The sequence below is a fragment of the Besnoitia besnoiti genome, chromosome VII, assembly GCF_002563875.1.
Source record: "Besnoitia besnoiti strain Bb-Ger1 chromosome VII, whole genome shotgun sequence".
Lineage (NCBI taxonomy): Eukaryota > Apicomplexa > Conoidasida > Eucoccidiorida > Sarcocystidae > Besnoitia > Besnoitia besnoiti.
In genome coordinates this window covers 1386272-1413108 of record NC_042362.1, presented here as the reverse complement: position 1 = coordinate 1413108, position 26837 = coordinate 1386272, and the positions used below count along the sequence as shown (strand labels likewise).

Genomic DNA, 26837 nt, shown 5'->3' with positions numbered 1-26837 from the left:
CTCTCAGGGGCACGGGACGCGAGGCTGTTATTCTGAGTTGCTCAGCAAAAGACGTTCTCAGAGGGAGACGTAATGACCTTTCGAAATCAGACGGAGGCTTGACGTCGCCTAGAACAAAGATGATCTCCCTGACACTTCACTTTGGATTGCCTCTATATGCAAGTAATCAACTAAAACCCGCTGCCACTGACATACAATCCGATCCACCCTATTGTGTGGAGCAAGCCGCGGAACATCAAACGCCTACTCTTTTACGTGCTCTTACCTGACAGAAAATATGGTCTCTCTGGCGTGTGTCAGACAGAGTTACTCGGGGGACGGGCACGTGGAAGCGTCAGTAGTAGAAGGGCTACAACTCAAACGGCTGCGGTCTTACCCTGGACAGCGCTACTAGACGACTAATCGATACATCAGATAAATCAGGCGCGTCAGCGCAGCTACGCTTTTCGACTACAACCTTTGCGAGGTGGCATATCTTTTTGGCTGTTACCCTGAGTTGAATATGAAGCAACCGGATTTGCTTCAGAAGACATGATATACGATGGGTGCCTTGGGAGGTTTCCCCGGTGTGGTCACCACAATCATGGAGGCCTTACTGAAAGGTCGTAAAAAGTACTTATTAATGCGACTTATAATTCGACCACTGATTCTGGGGATTTTGTTATGCTGCTGAAGCGACTTACTTCTCATGGTACCACAGTCGCCCGGGCAGCACGACAAACACTCTGACGCGGAGAACAAAATTCTGTGTCATGTGCCGGTTCTTGGGAGAACACCATGAAGGATTCAGAAGGAAGGCGGGTATACCTACAGCATTTCCTGGAAAAGCCATAACCCTCTTTTCGCGAGGCACGCCATATTCGTATACCCTATCCCCACGCGTGAGCCTTCAGCTGTTAGCAGTTTCGGAGGGAATGGCGGCCCCTGTTGCCGACACAAATAGAAGACGGTTCCCCGCTTGGCATCGGGGGCACGTACGAGCGAGTCGCGACAAGAAGAAAGGGTGGTCTAGCATCTGCTGCGTGAGTGCGACGTGACGAAGTAACCCTTTTCTAGGCTGTGCTACGTGAAACATGCGCTCGCACCCCGTGACAGCTCTCACGTGGGACGTGTACGCAAGTCAGACTTGCGTACAGGCCAGCAGCTGTACAGAGAAGTCTCTTTGCGGGTTCCACTAGCGGTCACGCAGAAATATGGCGCATTCAACTGAGTTCTCTTTTATGTCATTTCTCGCAGATCCCCCCGCGATGAAATGTGCTTACGCTGTAGCGTAAGTACATTTCATGGAAGTACTACAGAAAACAAGCCCGCCACACATGCTGGTAGATGCTGCCCCCCCGGGCCCGCGGGGTTGGACACAGGCGTTGTGATCCTCTGTGCGAAGCCCAAGAACCGCTCGATGTTAAAACGGAGACTTGCTGGCACTGTCCGTGTGGGCCGAATACTTATAGGTGTTTTGATATCCATGGAAAATTTTCTAAGCGAAAGTACCTGTTTGACGTTCGGATCAACGCAAGGTAATTCACCGAACGCTCGTGAAGCACATGCGGCAACTAGAAATCATTAACACCGGACGGATTTAGATGACATTGAAACTCTGCACCACAGCACGCTTGCGTGCAAAACGAAGACTTGTCGAAAAGTGAAATAACAAAGGGGCCTCCACCACAGAAGCCGACCCAGAACTTGGCGTCTTTAGTTGTCCAGGTAGACCTTCCGAATGTCTTTCTGGTCGAACGGGGTCTCTGTGAGGCGAAACATTATACACAAGCAAAATGTTCGAACTACCCCAAATGACGTGGGCGCCAATATTCGCAGCGTTGTGTTGTTCCACTCCCCCAAGAAGACATGGACAACAGATGTGAGGCGCAATTAAGTTTCAAATCACCGTTCCAAGAGACACTGCAGGAAGACGACGGGACATATGGAGAAAAGGAGGGTAGCACGGGGGGGAGGGGGGGAAGGGGAGTGGGGGGACGAGGACGAGCGGTCTGGGATGAGTGGGTGATTTTGGGCGTTGAGAGACAGAAATAGGTAGCCATACATATATACAAATATACGCCTATGAGCACCTGTGACTGCGATCCTTCGCTTTTGACAACCTGGAGCACAAGAATGCGTAACGAAGAATACGTCGGATTTGTTGTCTTTCCGCAGGCATCTCGGTGTCTCATGCAGATGACTTACTGCAGTGCGGACACTTTCGGTTGCGGGTCTTCACGTTTCGCTCCAGGCAAACTGAGAAAAAAGGAGGGAAAATGCAAAGGGAAACACTGGAAAAAGCTAATTATTGCTGAAAAAAGTCAGTACTCCAGCTATGCAGTTGCACGTGCATTGGATCCGAATTCCACAAACGCCCCGCGGACTGTGCCTGTGGAAACACGCCATAACTGCTTGCCACGCGACACACGCGAACTCTCCCCGACGATCCTGACCTACAGTTGCTGCGCAACTAGCCTCAAGTGCGAAAACAATCCCGACTGTTCACACGTTACCTTGACAGAACATGTGACCACATTTGTTGATAATGTGGTCCTTGAAGCGCTCGTTGCAGACGAAACAAATCAGGCGTCGCTGCAGAGAAGAGAGACGAAAGAAACGGAGTGCGCGATGACCGAACTGACTGGCGAAAAATCCCGAATTTTAATACATTTAGACACGGACTGCGGAGCCCTGCTGGGAGAGTGGCAACTGTGCTTTAGATAGTCAGCCGCAGCGGTGTGCAAGGCTTGCCTCGAAACTCAGCCACGTCCTAATAGAGAGACTCTGCTAACTGAATAGACACTCATTATAACTCTTCATTTATAGCAAAAATATAACAGTGGGAGTACGAATCGCTGTGGGCTCCGCAGACGCGTGAACACGCGCCAGGGACTCGCAGAAGAACACAGAGAGACAACGCGCTCGCTCACCCGCATGGTTTCGTTCTCGTCTTTCAGCAGCTGCAGATCCCGAACCGAGAGCTCCTCGAGGGCTGCAGTATGAGCTGCGAAAAAAGACAGAACACCCACACTCATCGTAGATACAGCCACTCCGTGAATGCGAATCGTTGGCATGCTGAGATAGATCCGTCCTGGGTTTCAGTGATTGTACTCAGCCGCCTGGAGAACATCGGTTGGTAGGCCATCGCAGCGTAGATTCCCTACCGTATAGCAACTGTCTCGCTGCGCCGCTTTCGTTCGCATCTCCCCGCACACTCTTACCGCGTTTCCTGTCCTGCTTCTCTTCCTTCGCTTTGAGTTTCTCGATGCGCTTCTCCAGCTCCGCCTTGGCGTCGGTGAGACGTCGCGCTTCGTTCTCGGCCGCAGTTCTCTTCGAAGAACTCTCCTGCGCTGCTGCGTCCAGGACCTGATGCAGCAGGCGAGGAAAAAAAACCAAAAAGATGGGGCGCGAGACTCAGCGCCCTCTCGGCGCCACCGAAAGTGCCCTAAAACGAAACTCCCACGCGGGCGCACGGAGCTCACATGGAGCTCGACGGATACACATTCGACCACCGGCGCTTCTCGCTCGCTATCTCTCGTGGCGACTGAAGGAGAAATCAGTTGAGCCCATCGAAGGCAACTCGGACTTCGCCGCGACCCAACGTTCGTAGGCCGACGCTCGGCGCTCAGACCCCGCACCAGCCAGCGCACCGGCGCTCGCGAAGCAGGTGCGCGAGGTGCTTTTGAGACCAGACACACACGCGCCGTTTTTCCGAGAAAAAGTTACACAGTCGCGCCTTCGACTGCAACTAGTACGAAAGAAGCTCACAAACTCCCAAGGTGAACATATTTATACATATATACACTTCTTGACAAAGAAAGTGCGGATTGCCACCTATAATACCATCATCTGTGTGCCCGCTTTTCGCATCTTATTCCGCGAGAGCGGAAGCCCTACCTTGTTCGCCTCAACCACAGTGGACAGTTTCGCCAACACCTCCTCTTTCTGCACGCAAAAGAAAACCGAAGGACGAAAAGAAACTCGGGAGAAAAAGAAAAAACTCGAAGAAACACGCAAGGAGACGACTGGGACGAGATCTCAACTTCCCTTTCCGCGCCCGCTTTACGGCATTAACGGCTGACATGCATTCAGACTTCTCTCTCTTTTTCCCACGACGGAGCATACCTCCTTGAACAGCGCATCTCGAGCCGCGCGCGTGCTCTGGTACAACAACGTCGCTTCTTCGCGCTGCTGGTCAGCCAAGGCCTGCGAAAAACAACCAGAAAAACGCCGCTTCCCATCCAAAGAGACGAATTTCCGGCACGTGTACGGTCTTCCAACATTTACTCGTTACACAGGTACTCGAATCTATCCACGCACACAAAAGACGCATACATATACACATATATATCCATGTATATGTGTATATATGCTGGATCCTTGACTACCACGAGAGGCACGCAAACTGATCAAACTGGCCTTGTATACGATTGTGTACAGGATGCGGAATCTCCCTGACGAAAAGAACCAAGACTGCACATCCCCAGAAGCATATGAACTCAAATATACATATATATGTATATATGCTTGACGAGCCTTGGTCTTACCACACGGACATTCGCCTGCTGCAGGGCTTCCGCATAGACTCTGGAGTTCGCAGTGGTCTGCTCGTACTGCTGGCGAAGCAGCAGAAGTTTCTGGTCATGCAGGCGCGACAGCCGAGAGAGCATCTGCTGCTGCTGGAGGAAACTCGCGCTTCTGTTGCGGTGGTCTGCGAGGGCCTCGTCTCTGAGGAAAAAACAGACGCGTCACTCGCACTGCGAAGACAGTCCAGCCAAGCCAGCGAGAGGCCACGGAACGCGCGCAGCGATGCGCCACCGCGGCAGGGAGCAGCGGGATGAAGACGACAAAAAGAGGCAACGAAACCCAGGTCAGGGAGGGGCGCAAGCGAGCAAAAGTTCTGCGAAAACAAACCGCGACAGAGTAACGAGAGCAAAAACGCCGCCCAAAACCCAAAACAGAGACAGTGAGAAGGTACAAAACAGACGACATGAACACCTGCACACACATATACCTACTCATATAGACACAGGTACACTATGTATGGCGCTCGAAGAACGCGGAAATCGAGGGACGAGAGAAAAGAGAACGGAAACGAGTAGCCAGTGAAGCTGAGAAGGCAGATGACGAATAAAGACGCCCGACGGCTCCGGTGACAGGGTCACAGAGGCTCCACTAAGGAAACACGCCTGCAAGGCAAGCAGTCTGCACGTTTTTGGCGTGAAGACAACTTACTTTTCCCTAATCTGCTTCAGAAGATGTTCGCAGAACGTCTGGCGCTCCTCGAACGCTTTGCTGACCTCTTCCACTTCTTCGGAGACCCGCGCGTATTGCTGAAGGGCACGACGCATCCAGAGAAGCACGGAGGAAATCGGAAAGAAATGAAACCAAACGCCCAGGCGACTGTAGTCACGAGGGCCTGGAGGAGAGATCCGCCAGAGACGACAACAAACGGCGAGAAACAGACAGGAAAAGAAACTAAACACAGATTACTTCGCTACAGAGAAGTCCCGGAGTGATGAGATATACACCACGCCTGAGAGAGGGGGAAGAACGCAGCTCACACGCCACTACTAGAAGACAGCGGAAGTCCTTCCGTTGACAGACGAAAGCGCGCCTGCAGAAAAGAATTCAGAGAGGTTGTCTCGTTCTGCGGGTTGTCAGCCCGGGAACGAGAGCTACTCGATTTTTTTCCCCAAAGCTCAGTTAAACGAATCTCACAGCAGACTGCGCCCGCAACAGGGACGCCTACACAGACTGTGAAGTATGGTGCTGCGCGCATCGGTTTTATGACTCCTTTCGCGACCGTCCGCGCAGGCAGACGGTGCTCCCTGATCTCCTTCGCACGCGCGCCGCCGGAGGACGCGTCGCGGAGACGAAGGGGAAACCCGCCACGGCGAGAAGCGACGAGAAGCAACGGAACGCCCAAAAATAGAGAGCAAAGGGACGAGAGGAAAAACAACATGCCCGAGAGCAGGAAGCGGAGATGGAGGAACAAGGGAAAAAACGCTGAAAAACGACACGTCTGACACTCACCTCGCGAAGCCCGGCGATCTCTGCAACGAGCTGGTCGTAGTCAGCCAGGCGCCTCTGGAGAGCCTGCCAAACAGCACCCAAGAGCAAAAAGGCAAGCCCTTCGATGAAATCCACGGCCCTACTGCCACTCTGCCTCTGCACTCGGGCCTGAAGACACGCTTCGCCACGCAGCATGCGTTGCACGACGCGCGCGCAAATCGCCTACCTCTTTTTCGAGTTTGATCTTCCCCAACTGGACTTCCAGCCCCTGGCCTTCGGGAAGCCCCGCCAGATCAAGTCCGTCCGAAAGCGACAGCGACGGAGTACTCGAGAGCGAGTTTCGGCGACTCTCTCCAGGCGACATGCTCGCGCCCGTAGGCAGAGGAGACGACGCGGCGGCAGACGAGGACGCAGAAGGAGATGAGGAGGAAGGCGGGTCTTGAAGAATCGGTTCGTTGGGCGGCGACTTGCCTTTGTCTTCCTCCTTGGGGGGGGGGAGGAAGCGACTGCGCAGCTGTCGCTGCCGCCGGTGGGAGACGACGACGCGTTCCCCGAAGGCGAACACGGCGAAGAGCCGGTATCCTGCTTCTGACGCTCTTCGGCGCGCAGCCGCAGCTGGAGCCTGTAGATAATCTCATCCTGAAATGAGGAAACAGAGAGAACACCTGCCCTACTGGAGCGAGGGCAAAATGCGCGTATACGCAGACACAGAGCGCCCAACGACGAAAACACCAGCAGGAAAACCGCGGCATGTGACCCCACGCAGAGACAGACGGCGTGTGTGGAACAAGCAGAATTGAAAGCAACGAGACGAAGAAAGACGCAGGCGAGCCAACACCACGCCTGAACCATCGAGACGAGGACGCCACAGACGCTCAGCGAAAGGGCACGAAACCTGCAGGCTGCAGGACGAGGTGAAAGAAGCTCACAGCCCTAAAGCAGCACCCCACGCAAGCAAATGAAGGAGAGATTTTCGGCTCGCAAGATACTTGGCAAAGCGACAGCAAATATTCTCCAACTGCGCGACCCACCGGCCGTTCCCCGAATCAGAGGGGTATGCACGCATCCATCTACCTCCTCCCTCTGCCGGCAAACTGGCTCGCCACCAGTGCACGCCGATGCGAAGCGACCTAGCGGAAGAAATTCCTACCTTCTGTCGAACCGCCTCGATGAGGCCCTGGCGCTCCTTCCTCATCCGCTCGTTGCGAACTGGACAAACGAAAGAGAAAAACACCACTCATCTCGGCTCTACAGCAGCAGAAGGGAGCGATGGCGCCGACTGAGGAGAGCCGCTAGAGCCGCAGCGCCACTTACACTCAATACAGCAGACATCGCGCTCGTGGGTCGATTCAGTCTTTGGGCGCAGCAAGCTCCGCGGAACGCCACACAGAAACGCCGCAAACCCCAAACCCTAAATGCACGCTCTCCCCCCACGACGCGGGGCTGCACGCATGCCGCCCTACCCAGCCCGCGAAGCCTGGGCAGCCGTGTACAGGCGCAAGCTCTTGCGCAGACTGCAGTGCGTGGGTAATACATCTTTACAGAACCATTCAACAGTTTACATCTACACTGTGCAGAAACCAGGCGGAAAGGAATTCACATCACATTCTATCTCTAAATCATATGACGGTCGTTAGGTACGCCGGAGATATATACACGTACGAGAAGTACATAAGTGTATGGAGATATGTACATACACATATTTGCACATTTGGACACGTGCTTTCGGGTGGTGGGTGCGACGTGGTATAGAGAGCACCATATGCACGGAGGGCGCTTGGGGGGGACGTACGCAGCATTTGACTGCCGGCGTTCTTGAGTTGTTCGTGTTGCATCTTCAGTTTGCTCAGCTGAACGCATCTCTGCGCGAAGACGGTTTCTTGCTCCTCCTGCGAAGCTCTGCTCTGCAGGAGCTCCTGTCGGAGTCTCTCGGCCTGAACGGAAGCTCCACGCATGCGCACTCTACACGCGATCAGATCCCACCTCGCGTCTGAGCGCGCCGCATGGCGCCGAGGGCGAGCAGACGAGTCCCCCTTTGTTTACAGCTTGTACTGTTACCTTCAGCGGCACATGTTTGATTCGACGACCATACGAATTCATTCAAATCGAAAAACTGATCTTACAATCCCTTGAATAGTGAAGATGGCTCCGGCTATGAGACCACAGCAGAAAGCATCCGTCTAAACGGGCGTGCGCGCACGCTTGCTTGACGCGCTTCACGAATCTTGCCGCTGTTTCCTCCCCATCCTCTGACTGCCTGACTGCGGAGGAGACTGTCTGTGGAAGTGCCTAGGTCAACGCTTGAGCGAAGGCGGGCACTTAAAATGTGGCGCTGACGATGCGTCGCCTAGCTGTAGTCCCTTGTTCTTAAAGTCTGCTTAGTAAGGCGGATATGTGACTTCTTGGTACCAAAAAACATCTCTGGTCAGTTTTGTCCTTTTCCACCGTGAAGGACGACCCGCATGCGGCTGTTTGACGCCTTGTTCGGGGGCCGTGGGCTCCGTCCCCCGGCTCGGCTTGAAACCTTCAGAGCTGCCTTCAGTTTCCTACCTCGCCAAGCGCTTTCTCGCGCTCGATGCACGCGTTCTGAAGGTCGTCCGTGAGTGTCTTCATCTTTTCCAAGAGCCCGTCCGTCTGCTCCTTCGTCTCCGCCTGCAGGAACCGCGAAGAGAAACAAAAGGAAACGCCAAGCTGCAATGGCCACGAGCGCCGCCCGAAAATTGCCAACAAGCAGACGCAGCAGACGCCTGCAGCGCGACAAGACGCTGCGGAACGCCCTAAAGAAAACCATCCGTAGCACGGAGACAGGCCGGGGGCAGCGGGAGGAAGCGAAGGAAGAAAACAGAGCAGACTCAGGGCGAGACGCCACGGGAAAAGGATTTCCAAACCCCGAAGCGGTGCAGACGATGACTCCCTCGTCATCGACGGAACTCCGGGTTCCTTTTTCTGCGCCAGCAGCCCTTTTTCGCGGTGTGGCTTCTTCCCTCCGCCCTCGCATGTCCTCTTCTTGATTCTTTTTGTCAGAGGTCTCACGCCCTGCGAGGGACTCACCAGAAGCTTGTCAAACTCCTCGTCCTTCTGCTTCTGCTCCTGAAGCAGCTCCCGCCTGAGTTCCTCCACCTCCGCGGACCTGGCAACCTGCGCAAAGAGGAAAAAGCACTCAAGTGAGGTGAAGCTGATGAAAAACCAAATATAAGAACATGAGAAAGAGGGATAGCCCTCTTCGAAAGCTGTTTGGAGGCCACAGTGCTCTTCAAATCATTCGCTTCTCGTTTGTGAGTGATTCCTCCTCTGTTCCTTTTCGCGTCTCCCTGCGTCCGCGTGACTGCTCCATCTGCGTTTCTACGCATTTTCGCGCTGCCTCTCCCTTTGAAGCTGTCACGCTCTACGGAGACGCCCGCTGCCTCCGCTGAACCCACTGTCCCATTCTGTCTCGCTTCGTGGGCTCTCTGACTGCGTACAACGGTTTCTTCGAGCTTGGAGGCTTGCTGCTGAAGCTCTACGTAGGGGGGACTCTGGATAACGAGCTCGTGGCTGAGAGTTCTGAGCATCTTCACTTCCGCTGCGAGTTTCTCCGCCTTGGCGCGTTCGTCCTGCAGCGCGGAAATATCCTTTTCTCTCTCGCGGAGCTTCATTTGCAAGGCCTCGAAGTGCTCGAGCAGCTCCTCCGGAGCGCCGGCGTGCGGGAGGAACGCGAGGCCCTCGCCCGAGCCGGCAGCCGTCGCCAGGCCTTCCCCCCACGCGCCCGCCGCACTTTCGCCTCTCTCCGCGGACTTCACTCCGTCGCCGCCACCGCCGCCCTGACCGCCCGCGACTGCGTCCGTCTCCGCCCCGTTGGACGAGGCCTCGGCGGCGCCCGATGCGCCTGCAGAGACACCCGACGCTTGCGCGGGCGGCGCGCCTGAGACTCCTGGCCGTCCCCCAGCAGCCGTCGAGTCTGCGAAAGCGCCCGTCTCAGATGTGAGACGAGCCGAGGGCACGTTTTCTTCGAGCGCCTCGTCCTTCAGTCCCGCCGCTTGGAGGAGGGACGCGGCGCTTTCTGGCGAGGCTCCAGAGAGAACTTTGAAGCGGTACTTCAAGAGCGCCTGTTGTTTCTGCAGCCGGTCTGTCTCCACTTTGAGTGCAAGGGCCTCCTTCTTTCGGGCGCGTAGCGCCAGTTCCGCCGTCCGCGCGCGGCGCCGGTACCTGCGCGCGTCTTCGCGGAGCTTGTGCAGCGCCCTGCGCACGCGATCAAAGACGACGTTCTCCGGCAGAGACGCGGAGCCGGTCTCCGCATCAGCGTCTAGCGACCCACTCGCCGCGGCGGAGTGCTTGTGCTGGCCCTCGCCTTCCTTCGGCTCCTCCTTGCAGGTTTCTCTGCCTTGGCGCTGAGCCTCGACTGCGGCGACCACGTCCCGAAGTAGACTCAGCGTCCACTCGCGCTGCGAGCGCAGCTCCTCCGCCAGAGACGTTTTTTTCGCCTCTTCAGCTGTTGGCGAGTTCACCCGCGCCTCCGCCGCAGAGGAGGGAGCGCCCGAAGCCTCGTCGTCCGAATCTTCCTCGCTGTCGCTCCACAGCGGCGCCTCGAAAGAGAGACGCGCGGACGAACTCGCAGCCAAGCCCCCGTCGGGACTGGCGGAGTCTTCCTCCGACTTGACATCCGCGTCCTCGGATCGAAAGAGACTCGGCGCGAAGAGAGACGACTCTGAGCCCGAAACGTCAACCCGCGGGAGACACAACGCCACGCGACTGCTAGAATCTCCATTACGAAACAAAAACCATTTTCGCTCGGATTTCAGACTCGCCCGGCATGTGGCGCACTCGCGTGTGAAGTGTGAACAGCTCGGGAGTGCAAAATCCTTAGGACTCAGACACTCAGACAGAAAAAGAGTCTCCACCAGTCGCGAGCTGCTTTGTCGCCTCGCGTGTAACACCTAGCCGACCAAAACCCTGACAGTAGCGCGGTATAGCGAGCTGACGAACTCCTCCACAGATCCTGTACACTTAAGTGAGGTGACTACGCACACAGATCTCCTAGCTGAAAGTCAGGCTTTGAATACGCGAATGGCGAAACGACGACATTTTTTGACTCGCAACGGCACAACTGTGGATGCGAACGCAATTAGAGGCAACCCCAGACCACGCGAGACTGCCTTCTTCTCATAGCATGCCTCCGCACGCACGCCTACAGACACGCTGCAGATCGATACCCTCCCCTTTCTGGGTTGTTGAGCTTCAGCCTGAGCGTCGTACCGGGATGCGCCAGTAGCTTCGCGAGAAGGTCGGCGTCGATCCGCGCGGCGACGCGCGCTTTGAGAAGCAGCAAGTCGCTTTGGAGTTCGCCCCAGACACTCAGCACCGCCTCCTGCCGCTGCGAGGCGACAAGAAGCTCGCGCTTCTGCTCCTCGCGCTGGCGCTCGAGGGCAGCGACTTCGCGCCGGTACTGCAGCAGCGAGCCGCGCTGCTGATGAATCAGCTGCCGGAGAAGCGCTTCCGACTGAAAAAAAGACAATCACAGGAAACACAAACGACTGTGGTGCAGAGCGAGGGGGTGGGAAAGCGGAGAGTGAACCGGAGTATGAGACATGCAGACCTCGACGTTCTCGGTGACTCGAACCCAGGCGCTGACAAAACATGCCGAATCCTCTTGTCACCTAGCAGAGACGCTCAACGCCCCGCGGGCGCGCACCACCCATACATGTCCCTGCACAGACGCTGTGGCACTTCCGCGCTCACTTGCCACGAAGCAGAATGCAAGAATGGATTCAGCTCCGCACGAGAGGAAGGCGGACAAAACGCGGAGGCAAAGAAAGCCAGAGAGAGAGCGGAACTCACCTCGAGAGGCAATTTTTCCTGAGCTTCTTGGTCTTCCTCCTCTCCGCCGGGTGCGTCACCTTCTGTCGTTCCGCCGACGAGCCTCCGTCTACGCTTTTGGGGACCAGTTCCTGACATCGCTTCGTGTTGGCGAGGAAAACTCCGTTCTTCAAAATGAGTGAAACTTCTTCTCGGCGCTTGCGTTGGCGCGCGTGGCCTTCCGCGTGTGAGGACGCGGATCGCACGTCCTAGGGACTGACTGCGAACTTAGAAACTCTAAAAAAGCACACACCCTGGTGTCTCCACCAAACGAAGCCAACGAGGCACACCATGAATGCACCTCCGACGCGAAGATCGAGATGGAGACCGCTGCATCCGCCGACGGGGTCAAACCGAAAACAGCAATTCGATGTGTGGGTATCTAGGAGTTAGACTTTGTCACCTTCTGGGCTGACTGCAGCAAGCCACCGCACGCAGCCTGACGCGAAGACAGCCCACAAGAGCGGCGTGAAAAAGAAGTCCCGGTGGGTGAGCTAAACGTAGTTTCAGAAGTCAAGGACCGCTGAAGCAGTCTGAAGAACTGCAGGGGGTATGAGCGCCTTCCGTAGACCAAAGGGTCGAAGAAAACAGACCCGGCCGCCAATCTGAACACCATGGGAGATATGAAAACTCAGCGAGGTCAGTGTGAAAAAGATACGCTGAACAAGAGGACGTACTGGATAGAATAGCCACTGGGCAAACGCCAGCCAGGTAACCTTGAAGAGGGTGCCGGCGACTTGAGCCCATAGCAAAGAGGGAACACCGCGTAGCACCAACGGCTGCGACTGGAGCGAGCTGGGCAAGAGAGAAGCTGAAACGACGTTATAGAGAAATATAAGACGCGATCATAAAATGCGGCTATCCTCATCAAAGCAGCGTATGCGGCACGGCGTGGCTCACTCTGCGGCGCATGCGAGGATTCAAATCCGGTTGAGAACTGTACACTGAGACGACCGGCTTGACGCTGCTAGCATCTGGATGGACCAGTCAACTCTTGAGGAAACAGACCAGCTCAACAGCAGCCGCCACCACACCTAGACGAAGGAAGGCGGGACCCAAACACAGCGTGCCTCCACAGACGGGGCTGGGACACGTAAAATCCGGATGAATCCACTTTGCAGAACGACGGAAGGACGCTTCCGAACGGCACCGCCACGGAGCTGCAGCCGCGCAGCACACGAACAAAGCGTGCGTACCGGATTTTGTGACAGACAGTGTGGCAAGGTGAGATCCGTTTCCCGCTGGAGGAGAGACGAGAAACGGCGGCCAGAGAAGGCCTGGAGAAAGGCCTGCGGCTGGAAAGCAAGCTTCCTGGGGGTTCACCATCCACCAGCATGCGAATCCTTGGAAATGCAAACGGTGACGGACCGCCGCGCTAAAAGTGGCCCACGCCATGGAAAATGTGAACTGCCTCGAAGGAGATGGGCAAAAAAATATAATGCATAGCGGCAGACACAGGGACTCGCTACGAACGGAGAAAAGGCAGAATTTCCGTAACTGTGCACAACCGGGAAAAGAAATATGGGACGAAGTGCATGCAGTATCGTACTAGTTCTCCCGGAGGCCCCAGCGCTGCGTGAACAGAGCGAGACGGCTATGACAGACTCACCGGACAAAAGAGAAAACGCACCCACTTACTGGGGAGTAGGTGCGAGACTCCTTTTCACGCTTTTTCCCGTCATATTCCATCGGTACGGGCGATCTACGCCTACCGATGCGCTGGTTTCTTTGGCGCTGGCGTCCCGTCTCCTTCACCGGCGCGCAGCCGAAAGTCGAATAACTGGCGGATGCCCCATCGGAGTTGGAATTTCTCCGGAGACGTGACCGGAGTAACTGTTTCGTTTCTTGCTTATCATGCTGATCCCGGCAGCGCCACATTTCCTGCTGTGTTTTTCGAGAGCTGGCTGCGTTGCGCGGGTGCCTGACGCGTTCAGCAGAGCATATACCAGCGGGTTGCGGTGCGCATCAAAGAAGGTTATTTTCACTGCTTCTGGAAACAGACTGCTAGGCGCCACCTCCCGTAGCTCAGCTGCAGCTTGGTTTCACCTGGACACGGGCGAATTACTGAACGACAGGCTTATGTACTACCGAGGCACCCTAAACTGTCTAACAGAGACCGAGCACGCCCATGTGTTGCCCAGGGTTCTTCTGCGAGGTGGATACAGCCAAAAGCCTAACAGTCTCCCTCGAACTTGCTGAGCTCCTCGGCAATGCAGTGGACGGTGTTTACCCCGACTGTGTAATATACCAGTTGAACTGCATCCCGTGTATATTGCCCGGAAGGGCCGTTCCTTTAGTTCTCCAGACAGCGACCGCCACCCGATTCGGGGCTACGGCTCCTTCACCAGTGTAACTCTCCTGTTTCGTGCTTTTCAGTCAAGACTGAATCAGTACTGAGAATATATATTACCTATACAGAGCCTGTCCCTCGTAGACATGCCTGTATTACACGAGGCGATACAAGGCGGAGCCGTCGCCTCGTACCGCAGCGTTTTGTTCCCACGCACAGAGCACGCTTCCTCTGCCTTCAGAAACCCATCATCACGTTTCAGAGATGTCTTTTCGTCTGGATGTGCCAACTGGAATACGATTCTACTGCGGCCAGTGTCTGCAAACTCGTGCTTACAATGCTCTTTCTGCTGAAGTTGGACGCGTGCGCACGCCGGCCGGCACCTATCCAATGTCCTACCAGTGGTGGCTGGTAGATACATCGAAAGAGCCTCCACGAAAGAGCCACTCATAACCTCTCGCCAACTCCGCAGCCACATTTGAAGGGGATGTGTTAGAACGCAGACGAGCCACCATGAATCTCTTGGCGACCATAGAAGTCGTCGCATTCGGTCGATTTCCGACCATGTCGGGTTGCATCAGAGCGGGGGACACTCGTGGGTGCAACGGTATCGGCTTTAACCTGACCTAGCATTTCTCTTGTGCGTGTGTCTAGAGCGACTGTTATCATGTGCGCCCGTACGAGGAATCTATAATAGAAATGCAACCCACAGCCAAGATCTTAACCCGAGTTAAGGACGACGTCTTTTTGCGATCACATTGGCTCGCTCTCGCGCGACCTGACACTCCATTTTCATGTCGCTGAGCTCCTGCAAGTACAGAGCCCACGCAAAAGAAATGGGAGTCTGGCTCGAGTCCAGCTCGAGAACCCCGCAGCTCGCTGCGCCTGGCTCACCTTCCACCTGCAATCGGTACCAGCTGTCCCCTGCGCAGCCCCCGGACTCCCGGACTCTTCCAGTTCCGGAGTAACTGCCGCTGACGTCTTCCAGAATTTCAGAGTAAGCAACGTCGCTCTCTTGGCAATCAGGGAAACTCGTGCTTGATGGACAGCGTCCGGCTGAGACGCCCACGCTCAGGCTTGTAGACGCGTTGGCTGGGGTCGCTGCGAAGGCCTTAGAACCATCCAAAAGCTCCGCCGCCGCACTATCATCCGTCACTCCGAAGGTTCCGAGAAGCGGGCGATCTTCCTTGAGTTGCACCACGCGGTGGGCGCCATCGAATCGCCTCGTCCGGAGCCTCAGCGTGAATGAAGTAGTACGCCGCGGTCGCGATCTCGTAGCGCTCCCCCTGGCTAACCGAGACGCTGTAGTCCGTGTCGCTCTCCGCGTCGTAGAAACGTACGCGGTACAGGCGATGTCGCAGCTCTTGCACGTGGTGCTCCATCTATATATGTATATATATATGTATATGTATGTATGTATGTATGTATGTATGTATGTATGTATGTATGTATGTATGTATGTATGTATGTATGTATGTATGCGTATATATATATATATATATATCTATGTGTGTAAACACGTCTACACGTTGAGTGTATACCGTGGCCGCAGGTACGCCAGCAAACAACGCAAGGCTCGAAGCATTTAGGGGTCGGTGTGAGCAAACCCGTGTCCGTACAAAAGAATGATGGATGCGTGTATGCCTAGCCACGTCCATAGCCTTCTATGCAACTACATGCGTGTATTTTCAACCAGAAGAGCACGTACGCGCTGCTGCCCACGTGGTGCAGACGTACGCTGTGCATGCTGTTGGACATGAGCTGCCCGTCTCCGTCGATGAAGGCGACGCGGACGAGGAGGCCGCAGGCGACTTCGCTGCGGAGTGCGCGCGTGACTCGGTTTCCCAGCTCGTAGAAGACTCCTTTGAGCGTCTTCAGCGGCGAGAAAAGCAGCTGCAAGACAGGCACCGCCGGAGAGGCCACGCGGCTCTGCAGAGCCTGCAGATAGCGCATGAAGAAAACCACGCGCCGCCACCTGCGAAAACGCGGAAAAAAGCCGAAAAATGCACCCCAGCGCGACAGAGAGATACGCATGCGGAAAGGCATGCGGAAAGGCGCGCCCGCATGCACAAAACGTGTTCGTGCGTTTATGTTCCTTTTCCACGTGCATAGAGACCAAATTCAAAATAGGAGACTTCCTGAAGCGACAGATACGGAAGACGCAAACAACACAGTCGCCGCCGCGTTAGTGGGATTTGAGCGCGCGAGTGAAGCTCTGTCTGCTAGCTCTGCTTCTGCGTCCCTGCGAGCAGAGAGGTACCTCGGGTCTTTGACAATCGTCCCGCTGCCTCCAGCGAGCTGAAAAGGTTCAGAGCCTGAATCGCTAGAGCCGAAGAGCCTTGCGTACCGTGCGGCGCGTCAATGCAGTCTCAGCGCGCGTCCGGGATGCTTGAAGGGAGTCGCACCTCCTGGTTCAGTGCCCAGGCCTGCGTTTCGCATTTGTTCCAGCGCATGCAGCAGGTCGGGGTCGTCGGGGTGGGCGTCGATCAACTCCTCGAGGAAGGGCTCCTCCAGAGCCAGGTGCGCCGGTAGGACTCCCCACTAGAGCAGCTGCTCGAAGGCCACCCAAACGCGGAAAGAGAACTCGTGAAACGCCTGAACGTTCTCCTGACGCGCGGCGCGGGAAGGAGGCAGCGAAGAATCAGCCGGCGAGCCGCCCCAGTGCGCAGAGACCTCTCGCTCCCCGCGGCAGCCCGCGAGGATTCGGCGCGAGGTGCTGAGAACAAAAGAACTCACAAGAGAGAGAGACACAGCGAGCCTTGGGGGGCGGCGGGGGGGTGGGGGGGACACGGGCCTCCAACTGAACTGTGGAGCGTTTCCGGGGTCGTCTGTGGGTTAGGTCTGCGTCTCGCCGACGTCTCGCCGGCTTCGAGCAGGCGCGCCTCCGCCTCACCTGGCGAGGTGGGTCTGCGTCTTCCGATCCTCGGAGACGAGGACGAGACGCCGCAGAGACACCAGATACGCCTCCGCCTCCGCTTCGCGCTCGGCGTCGTCGTTGTTGGGTTCTGCTTCCAGCATGACGCCCGCGGCGAGGGCGGCGCGGGCGCCAGCCATCGTACCTCGCGTCAGAGCGAGCACCCGCCGCGCCGCGGTCGCCATCCGCGGCTCTCCCTCTTCTGCCGACTCTGCGCGCGAAGGAGAAAGCGCAGGAAGCGAAGAGGCAAACGAGGCCGCGAGGAGGTTCGTCTGCACAAGGAGAGGAAGCAGCCGCGTCTCTAAGGGGCGCAGCCAGCGCTCGGGAACAGTAAAAATGACACATCAGCACCTGGAGACCCTCAAGACATCCAACAGGCCGCGGAAGGGAGGGTGACCAGTGAGAAAGCGCCCGCCCTCCCACGTAACCCAGGTCCGACGGCGGCGACCCGCGCACGCCGGGGTGACGGGAAGGTGAGAACATGTGAGAAGGTGAGGAAAAAATTCATCACACCTGCGAGCAGACGGCTTCTGGACGCGAGGCAGGGATGCCAGCAAGCGTCAGTGGAGGGGACAACGCGGACTGGAAGAGAGGAACTTGCCAAAGTAAGTAAGAGCAAAACGACTTGCGCCGCAGACACTGAAACACATCATTCAACTCAGACACAAATACGCATCCTGACGCGTACGAATACCGGTCTGGGGATGTCCTCTGACGTCGCATATATGTATCGCACGCATACCCTACAATGCCAATACATACACAAGCATATATATTTATAGACACGCATGCCCTACAACGCCAACGCACATATATATATATATATATTTATACACATACGAACATACGTATATGTCCGTGGCGTTGCCTTTAGAGCGAACTCTGAGCGCTGCGAATGTTGCGCTAGGATACCTGGTGAGCGCCTCCAGTTCGCGCAGAGGAGGAATCCACTCAGCGGGAAACTGCGAGCTTTCTTTTGCTTTTCCCGGTTCGCTCCTGCTTCACCACACATTTTCTCGGGGAGTGTCGGGGAGACAAACCAGCGCAGGAAGGGTTGGAAATCGCGGACTGAAGTCTGGCGAGCCGCGCGCCGTCCTGGCGCCTCCACGTAGACCTGCCACAGCCGAAGCGCCGAAAAGGCAGGAAAGAAGATGGCGGAAACGCAGGTGAGAGCGGAAGACGATGCCGAGGGAGCACAACGAGGAGGCGGGATACAAATGAATGAGCAGCGCGAAACGAACTAGCCACGAACACATATCCGAGTGCGCATGGATACATGCGCGCTTTGAACCGTTTGTCTCCTGTCGCACTCAGTGCGCTTTCAGGGGGGCATCTCTTCTATTTCTCTACATATCAAAGTGAGCCCATGCAAGGTAGTCCTAAAGGCATGTTACTCACGTAACAAATGTAAAATCGTCCTCCCCCTTCCCCTTACGCTGACTGTTGTTGGTGTTTCCTCTCTCAATGTCGCCTGTAGTGCCGCACGGAGCTCGTGGAATTCCTTCGATGGACAGAAACTCACTCGCGGCGCACAGCAAAAGCGAACGAGCATGCGCAGGTCTTCTGGACGCCCGCCTCGAAAGCAAGAAACTCCACGAGTTATTTCCTCGAACGGAAGCTCCAGGCGAACTTGGGCCCCCGCTGAACCGACGCACAAGCAGAGGAAGTCCCGGCAGAAGCCAGAGAAAGGAACTCCTGAGACGGCTATCCGAAGAAGGACCGCAACGACGTGTGCCCGCACACAAATACATGTATGTAAGTATATATGTAGAGAGCGATATTCGTATATCTCCTGTGATGAGAAGCTTTATATCTGACGACTTCTGCGCAGCTCGGTACAAAGGGTCGGAGATGCATGAGCAACGCCAGCTTTCGAAGGGAGTTCTAACCACTTGCATCACCGATCCCACAGATACGAAGACTGATATATATACACATATTTGTGCCGACGTTACAGCGCGGATAGCTGCGCATGTCTACAAATTTAGAGTAGAATTTTTAAATTCAAGACATAAAATTCCTGGAAAATAAAGTAGGAAGAAATAATTCATCGATGTTTCACTACAAAACGTTGCTCAACCCGAGTGAGTTCAGCAGATACGAGCAACATGAGTACGGTTCGCTTGCCCTGTACGCGTCTCACATGGTGAGCTCGATACGCATGAGGTTTTTCGGAGTCAGGAGGAAAAAGACGCGGATGTCGGGGAAGCTGTTTGCCTCCGGGGCTCCGCCGAGGAAGGGTTTAGGGTTTAGGGGTTTAGGGACTCTTGAAGGAGCTGCCGCAGCGCCTCGGAGTGGCGGACCGGAACAGTTCAGCGCAGTCTCTGCGCGACGTCCGCCTCGAGGTCTGCTGTCGCTTCGTCGAGCTGCAGAGACCAAACGAGACGAAGCGGAGGCACAAGAAGGAGAGACGCGAGGTCCGCCGCCGCCGCAAAGTGCAGGACACGAGCCCAAAGCCGATGAAGCGCGCAGCGACATCGGAGAAGGCCGCGTCGCCCGCCTCTCGTTCTCCGGCGCGCGCGGCGGACTCTGCCAGATCGGCGCCCCGGGGAAGGGGGGGGGGGGGGCGAGCTGCGCCTGCAAGGCTTCCCACCTGCGGCTGAGCTTCCTCGGGGCCTTTTCGGCGGCCTCGTGGCAAGGAAAGGCGCCGCAGTCGGTAGCCGATCGCGATCGGCTGTTCAGCCTCACGTTCTCTCTCGTGGTTTCTTTGCGGCATACGGAAACGGCGTCTCCAATCATCATTTTGTCGGCGAGGATGCAGCAGGCACGGACGCCGTCGTGGCTCGGCGCAAGCTCCCAGCGGACAGGCGTCTCGCCGACAATCACCTCGGGCGTCGGCGGAAGGAGCCGCTAACAAGCATCTCTGCCGAAGCAAAAAGCATCCATGCCGAGCGATCAAGTAGGAGCTTCAGAGGGGAATGCGTCAGACACAGCACCGAAGAAACCTACAAGGGAGAAAAGCCGAAAAGAGCTCCCAGACAGTGCGGCTAGGGTCAGAAACGAGGACGGCTGGAGGCGGACACGGAAGTCGCCGGAGAAGAATAAAGGCCGCGTCAGCGAGAGAGAGAAGGAAGCAGACAACAGACGGTGAACAGAAAACAGGAGACTGCCGAGGAGAAGCAGAACCCTGAGGGAGATGACACTGTGTCAGTAACACAAAAGCGGAAATAGAGATGAGGAGCAAAATCTCACGAGAGAAAGCGTCGATCTCCTTACGAGTAGAAAGTGACGCTCGCTGTGCCTCGAGGGACTGCGGCAGGGGCTGAGGCGCGTCGGCACTCCACGGCAACGTTCGCGATCCTACCAAATCTGAACAGATGATAGATGAAAAAGGCGAATATCGCTGAAACAGATAGAAGATGTTCATAGAAGAACCAGAGTGGGGACGACACCCCTAAACTTCAAACGCTAAAGACATCGAGACTTGACAGACGCCGGCGACCGAAATAGTGCGACAGCCTGCGAGAAGGAAAAAACCACATGCGAACGAACGACAGGACGTACCCCGCGAAAGAAAGCGCGGTATGGCACTGCAACTTCAGAAACCTTGTCATAAGAAAAAAAAACAACCGAAAGAGTGATAAAGCACCCCATCAGGTGCAGCGACACCACGGGGAGGCGAAGACGAAGGACACTCATCCAACGCGCGACAGCGAGCAGTTCACCGCTCACTGTGAAAAGGTCTTTTTAATTATTGCTGGGGTGGCTGACGAGGGCAGATTCCCCAGGACGATCTTCACGCCGCGCGCGATCTCCCCTTTTCGCGTTCGCCAGCCTCTCCGCGTCGTGAGCAAGTCCGCTTTTCCCCGGAGTTCGGTGCGGTCGATGTCATCTTGCACCGCGATGACTTCGCACTTTTCTGTGCTCCTGCCATCTCTCACAGACTAGTCGCGTTCTCCTCCACCGGCCTCAGTGCGTGCAGAGGCTGTTTGTCTGTCCCCCGCATCGTATCTGCTCTGAGAGTCTGCCCAGTTTCTCGCGTTTTGGGCTCGCTGCGCGCCGCGTGCTGCCGCGCGCGGCCGCAGAAAGAGGCGCGGGGCGGGCGGAGGAGGCGCAGGGGGGACCGCAGGGGACGAAGAGTGGGGAGAGAGACTAAAAGAAGGAAGAGTGGATTTCGAAGGACCCGAGTTGCCGCTGCGATGCGACAGAGCTTTGCAGACTCTGTTCCGCTGCCTGAGGGAAGCAGAGAGATGCCTCCGCCGCCTTGATTCCTCCTCCACATGCGGCGAAGAGGAGACGGCGGCAAGCAGGCACGCAACGGTAGGCGGTGGCAGGCACCTCGCTGCAGGCGGAGAAGACGAAAAAAAGGCGGATGGAACGCCTCTTTCAGGGATGCGCCGGCCGGTGTGAGCGCTAGAGGCGTCACCGCCCACAAAGCCCCGCAGCACGTCCTCCCCTGGCAGACTTCGCCGCCTGCCGAGCGGGAAAGACGAAGGAAAATCAGGGGAGGAGCTGGGCAAAGAAGGAAAAGAAGACGCCGCAGTCTGCGAGGAAAAGGACGAAGATACGGACACGCAGTTCAAAGCAGAGGGAATCGGCAAACCGGGTCCAGGAGCGGGCGAAAATGGAGTCGTAGTGGCGAAGACGTGCTGAGAAGCAGACACCGTGGAAGAAGCAGAAGAAGCTGCCGAAGACGGCGACAAGGAGGAGGGGGAGTCCCACGCGCACGGGGGAGCAGAGAAGGCCGAAGACGCAGAAGACGGCGGAGGAGGCGCGGAAGGCACACGACGTGCGGCGAAAGCAGGCGGAGTCGGAGAAGATGGAAGACACGAAGAAGGCAGCGGCAAGCAGCCGCGACAACCCCCCGGGCCCCCCTCGCGGGGCGGACGCGGGTCACGGCAGCGGGAGAGAAAAGGGCGAGGAAGAAGCGAAATGGATCCCAGGACGAGCACCGCCAGACGACGAGAGAGTGGCTCCAGGAGGAGGCAGTGGGGCGGCGGCAAGACAGGCACCCAGGGCCTTCCAGAGGCGTGACCAACCGACGACGGAGGCGGCGGCGAGGGCCGCGCATGCAGGGCCGTGGGAGGCGACGGGCGGGGTGGGCCCCGCGCCGGAAGCACGTCTGGCTCCGCGCGGGGGCGGGGAGACGGACAAGCCTCTGGCAGACGCGCCCAGGCAAGTGCAAGTCGCTTGAAGCAGCGGAAATCTCCGGGATGAAGCGCGGCGTCGCCGCGGCGACTCCGCGCTTCATCGTCGCGGCGACTCCGCGCTTCATCGTCGCGGCGACTCCGCGCTTCATCGTCGCGGCGGATGCTGCCTCTGGTGGTCCTGCCAGATCGCTGCTAGGGCCTCTCCGCGGCGACGGCGAGGCCAGAGGCACTTCAGGGCTTATCATTTCGCATCGAACCTCGCTGTGGCGCTCTGTGGGCTCCGCAGACGCTTCGTAGCCTGGGCCCACTCCGCGCCTGCCCCCTCGGCGGCAGCCCGTCGCTGCCGGAGGTTTCCATCCGCCTGGCGGCGCCGCAGCTTCGCCCAGGCGCCGGTTCTCCTGCCTCAGCGTCTCCCCTCCTCGGGCTGCGTCGCCGCCATCTAGGCCAGATGCGTGCGCCTGACTAGAAGCGTTAATGAACTTTTTTGGAGCGCTTCCTCTGGGCCTTCTTGGTAGGCAGCGCCTGGGCTGTCGCTGATGCTGCTGTGCGGAAACACATCTGCCGCAAAGGCCGTAGAGCGCTCCTCCTCTCGACGACGCCCACCTCGGCCTGCGCGCTGCTCCAGCGACGACTGGAGAAAACTTCGCAGTCGCTCGCGTTCCTTCGCGCTTTCGCAGCTCTAGAGGGGCTTGGCTGCGCGTTCAGGAAGCGGCGCCTGCTTCGAGTTGATGTGAGACTCCTCAGCGGATCGTCCGCTTCCGTGACGCCCACCGCGTCTGCGTCTGCGACTTCTCCGCCATCGAGGCCCTCCGCGCGGCGCGACTCGCGAAACCGCACAGCTGCAGTGGCTGCGTGGGGGCGGGGTACGCTCAGCAGCGAAGGAAGGACAGAAGATGCAGCTTCTGCGGCAAGAGGCGCGGACGAGGACACAGAGAACGAACATGGGCGACGCGCCGCAGTGAAAAACGCGCAGAGACGGCGGAGGCAGAAGACAAATAGGCAGGAGGAGGGTGAGCGTATGGCAACGAGAAGCTCGAAGAAGAGGATGGGAAAACGAACGAAGTGAGCGCAGAGGAGGGAGAACAGCTGAGAAATGCGGACTTCGGTGTACGTGTGCGGAAGCCCGCATGCGGCGCTGGAGGCCTCGGGGAGGACTCGTTCGCGTTGAGGTCTGCGAGTTGTCGAGCCTCGTATCTCTCGGTGTGGACGTCTGCGAGAGAAAGTGCCGAAGAAAGCTCGCACAAGGAGGAAGAAGGGCGAGGCGCAAAGCCAGAGAAGGAGACGAGCGGGAAGTTCAGCGAGGGAGCTGAGGAGTCGCAGGAGGCTGGCGACGACGGCAGCGGAGGGTTGGGAACCTCCCCCCCATCCTGGGCTGCGCCTGCAAAGAGATGCCATGCGGAGCGCCACCGAGATCCATCGCAAGCAAGTTTGTTAAGAAAACGGCGGGAAGACGAGAGAAAGGGCGAGGCAAGGCGGACGACGGCAGGCATGAGGAAACGACCAAAGGAGACGGTTTAGGGTTAGAGCGGGTGGGCGCGGCTAGAAATCAGGCACCATAGTACAGAAGGATACGTGAAGAAAAGCTGAGACCTCTTTTTGGTCCCTCAAACGCCACACCGGCATCGAACAGACGACGCAAAGAGGCGGTTTCGAGAGATGCGAGAAGACCGGAAACAAGAGAGAAGTCATGAGTACGGCCAAATAGCAGAGAGAGAGGGAAAGAGATAGAAAGAGGAGGACGCAGGAAGCACAAGAAGTAACGCAAACGGGAGCGGACAGAGCAGAAAGAAGACGCTGCTAAGGAGCAGCGGAAGCACTCGACACGGACAGAAGGACGGAGGCGCCAACCACAAGCGCTACGGCATCGCCAGGGAAACCTTTGAGAAAGCAACCAACGAATGAAACGCAAGGTGACTCCAGGTGTTTGTTAAGTGACTACGTCCAAAGACAACCTTTATCGAGCAGATCAGCTTTAAGCTCGGTACTCAATCGGGCGCAAATATTCTTATTCAGCTCAATGGCCTTATGCACATTTACGACTTCCGTGGCTCTGCGTGGATCAAACGAATTCCGAGACAGCCTCACACTGCACAATCCGCGCCTTTTAAGTCAAGGATAAAGTCAAACTCGAGCCATGCACGCATATATACATAGACAGCCTTCTGCGTAGGTTCTGTAAGTATGCGTCGGCAACGTGATCTTGGCGTTGCAACAGCTGAATGCGCACCTTTCAACAGGATGCAGACTTCCATGCATGGCGAGGTCAAATATGCATGCATATACATACATTTTATGCTTGTGTATGTGTGCCAGGGTGCATCGCGAAGTCGAAAACAACGGCATGGCCCACTATCGTTGATACGCGGACACCTACATACTTTTGTCTATATAAGCGTATCTCACGAGGCAAAACGCCTCGGGTTCCCCCCATACGCACGACGGCATTTCCACACCGGCGCCACTGAACAGCTGCGGATGGATACGCGCAAGCATGCGAGCGGAAAAAGACAAGGAAGCGACCAAGAAATCGCAGGACACACCCTGCGAGTGTGCGGCAGCGACCGGTGTGAAGTAAATTACCGCGTACGCCTGTCGGAAGAAACCACACCGGGAAGCCTTGATGCGCCTGTCGAAATGGGAAATTCTCTATGCAGACGTAGGCCAACGGCAGCAGGAATGAAATCTAATCCATCCTCGCTGTTGTTGTGCGTTTCAACGCGCACTGGTGGGAGAGAGCGGCGCAAAGTAGGCGAGACACAGCGATGCACACGCTTCGCAGGAGCAGAGAGGGAATCTCCGGGCTCTCGGCAGCAGATTCAAAGTGGAAGATGCTTTCTCGCAGTCCACCACAAGCGGTAGAAAGTGGCTGTGGCACAAATCAAAACCAGAACGTCTCTACCGTCGTAAAACCTCGTACAAACACGCTCACATACAGACGCATAGCTATATAGGCAGTCTGTATATGGTGTGCGCTGTATATGGTGTATGATGGCGGCGTCGTTCTCCTCCGCTCAGTCTGGCGCTTATCCCTCCTCTTTGCCGCCGATCCATCGACAAATAACTCGGCATCCGCATGCTGCCTGTTCATATATTCCTGTACACACCTATATATTTGCAGATGGGCCGGTAAGCAGACGTAGCCATGAGGTCAGCACACGGTATCCCGCATCGAGGCACACGTTGGTCGTTTTAATTTTGTTGTGGGAGGGCTGTCTCGTGTGATTATCGGCAAACCTACAGTAGTGGACAAATCGAGGAAAACGTGGAAGGCTCGACGGTATAACGTACAATCTCAGGCACCTACGCATCGTTTGCAAACACGCACAGAAACGTGTGCCAAGGGCTCAAGGCCCCTGCGACATATGAGGGTTTGCCGGTTGTAGCTGTGGAACCTCAGAGGGCACCGGTCGAGGAAATCAAAACACTGAATCGTGCTCTGACTACTCAGAAGTTCAGGCTCTCGAGATGGCAAGAGTTTTTCGCAGTTACCGTGCGAGCCTACGTGTCCTCAGGCTAGCAACTTCGAAATGGCGCTTCAGGAGCGGGGTACGAGCCTAGACACGCAACACAGAGGGGATGTTGCCTCAATTTCCGCGTCTCGCCCACGCTGGAGCTTTTGTACGACGTGCGTGCTCATCCACGGTTTAAGTCGTCTGTTCGAAACACGCTTCTTACGACTCTGCCGACAGGCATCGTAGGCAAGAGCCCCATACCTAAGCAGTTAACCAACTAGAATATAAATATATATATATATATATGTATATATATACGTATATACTTGCGTGGAACCCTGAAGCCTACGATCCTCTCGGACGTGCGACTTGGCTGTCGTGTGTGGCGGCTACACAGAAAAGATGAGTGTGCTTCAATTCCAGCCACCAAACTAGGGTGTGAGTTTAGGGTGCGTGGCCCTAATGGGAAATCGTTCCACCAAGAATATGCGCGTCGAAAGTGGCAACAATTCGCTTCTTTTGTCTGGAGACAGTTTCCAGTGCAGACTGAACGCGAAGCCCTGCCTATGGTGATTGAACATCGAGTGGATAAAGCGTCCCGCACGCGCGACGTTCCGCAGACCTGCATGCATGCCTACGCATGCGCGTCCAGCCCAGTTCTTCTCCGGGGCGTGCGTAGTCGTTCTCCCTCACCCCCCTGAAGCTGCGTGCCTGATTAAAAAGAAGAATTTGATCCATTCGACGACAAAGGAGCCCAACACCGACCACGTGGATACGTACAAGGAGTCATCCACATGCACATGCGTCGCAAGCAGAGAAGCCGTCGTCCCTGTGAAAACCCGCCGGAAAGGAGCCCCGGAAATCTACCAAATCACACGCTCACGCATGCACGCGCACGCCCACCTATACGCACAGATGTGTGTACAAAGACGTGCGCCGTCCCTCCTTCCTGCGCAGCAGGATTCATGCGCTTCGCGGCGTCCCTGAGAGCCGCGCATGCGCCAGCATTTACGCAAAGGCGCACACTCGTGTGACCCGCCTCCTATGCCGCCGCCGATCCACGCTTCAACGTCGCACGAGAACGAAGCGACAACCTGCACCGACCCTCGCTCGTTCGCTGCGAAGCTCCTCGCGGGGTCCCTCTCCTGACTGGAGTAAAAACTGTGCATACAGCTGCAAGGCCGCGGACGCGACAGACGGCCAACCCGCGAGAGGCGAAACATCGAAAACGACGCTTGCTGATCTGCGCCTTCTCTGCTGGC

General features: G+C 56.6%; 4 protein-coding genes across 4 annotated transcripts; 1 reads left to right on the top strand and 3 right to left on the bottom strand.

Moving 5' to 3' along the window:
* Positions 1-1695: 1695 nt before the first annotated feature.
* BESB_078000 (zinc finger, C3HC4 type (RING finger) domain-containing protein) lies at positions 1696-11928 on the bottom strand (the record flags this gene model as incomplete). The annotated part of the gene is made up of 19 exons (XM_029366161.1): positions 1696-1745; positions 2188-2238; positions 2496-2574; positions 2913-2986; positions 3204-3348; positions 3880-3927; positions 4108-4188; positions 4530-4710; positions 5218-5315; positions 6019-6081; positions 6224-6478; positions 6505-6636; positions 7148-7206; positions 7790-7931; positions 8548-8649; positions 9049-9135; positions 9459-10681; positions 11230-11473; positions 11812-11928. 19 exons carry the CDS (start codon positions 11926-11928, stop codon positions 1696-1698), a joined length of 3231 nt encoding a protein of 1076 aa, XP_029217592.1.
* A 2921-nt stretch (positions 11929-14849) lies between these two features.
* Positions 14850-17516, bottom strand: BESB_077990 (uncharacterized protein; the record flags this gene model as incomplete). Its single annotated transcript, XM_029366160.1, has 4 exons — positions 14850-15354; positions 15828-16094; positions 17013-17305; positions 17385-17516. 4 exons carry the CDS (start codon positions 17514-17516, stop codon positions 14850-14852), a joined length of 1197 nt encoding a protein of 398 aa, XP_029217591.1.
* Positions 17517-19086: 1570 nt separating this feature from the next.
* Positions 19087-19887, top strand: BESB_077980 (uncharacterized protein; the record flags this gene model as incomplete). Its single annotated transcript, XM_029366159.1, has 1 exon — positions 19087-19887. The coding sequence occupies one exon, from the start codon at positions 19087-19089 to the stop codon at positions 19885-19887; it is 801 nt and encodes a 266-aa protein (XP_029217590.1).
* Positions 19888-20917: 1030 nt separating this feature from the next.
* Positions 20918-23518, bottom strand: BESB_077970 (uncharacterized protein; the record flags this gene model as incomplete). The annotated part of the gene is made up of 3 exons (XM_029366158.1): positions 20918-21657; positions 21702-22665; positions 22727-23518. The coding sequence occupies 3 exons, from the start codon at positions 23516-23518 to the stop codon at positions 20918-20920; spliced, it is 2496 nt and encodes an 831-aa protein (XP_029217589.1).
* Positions 23519-26837: the final 3319 nt, after the last annotated feature.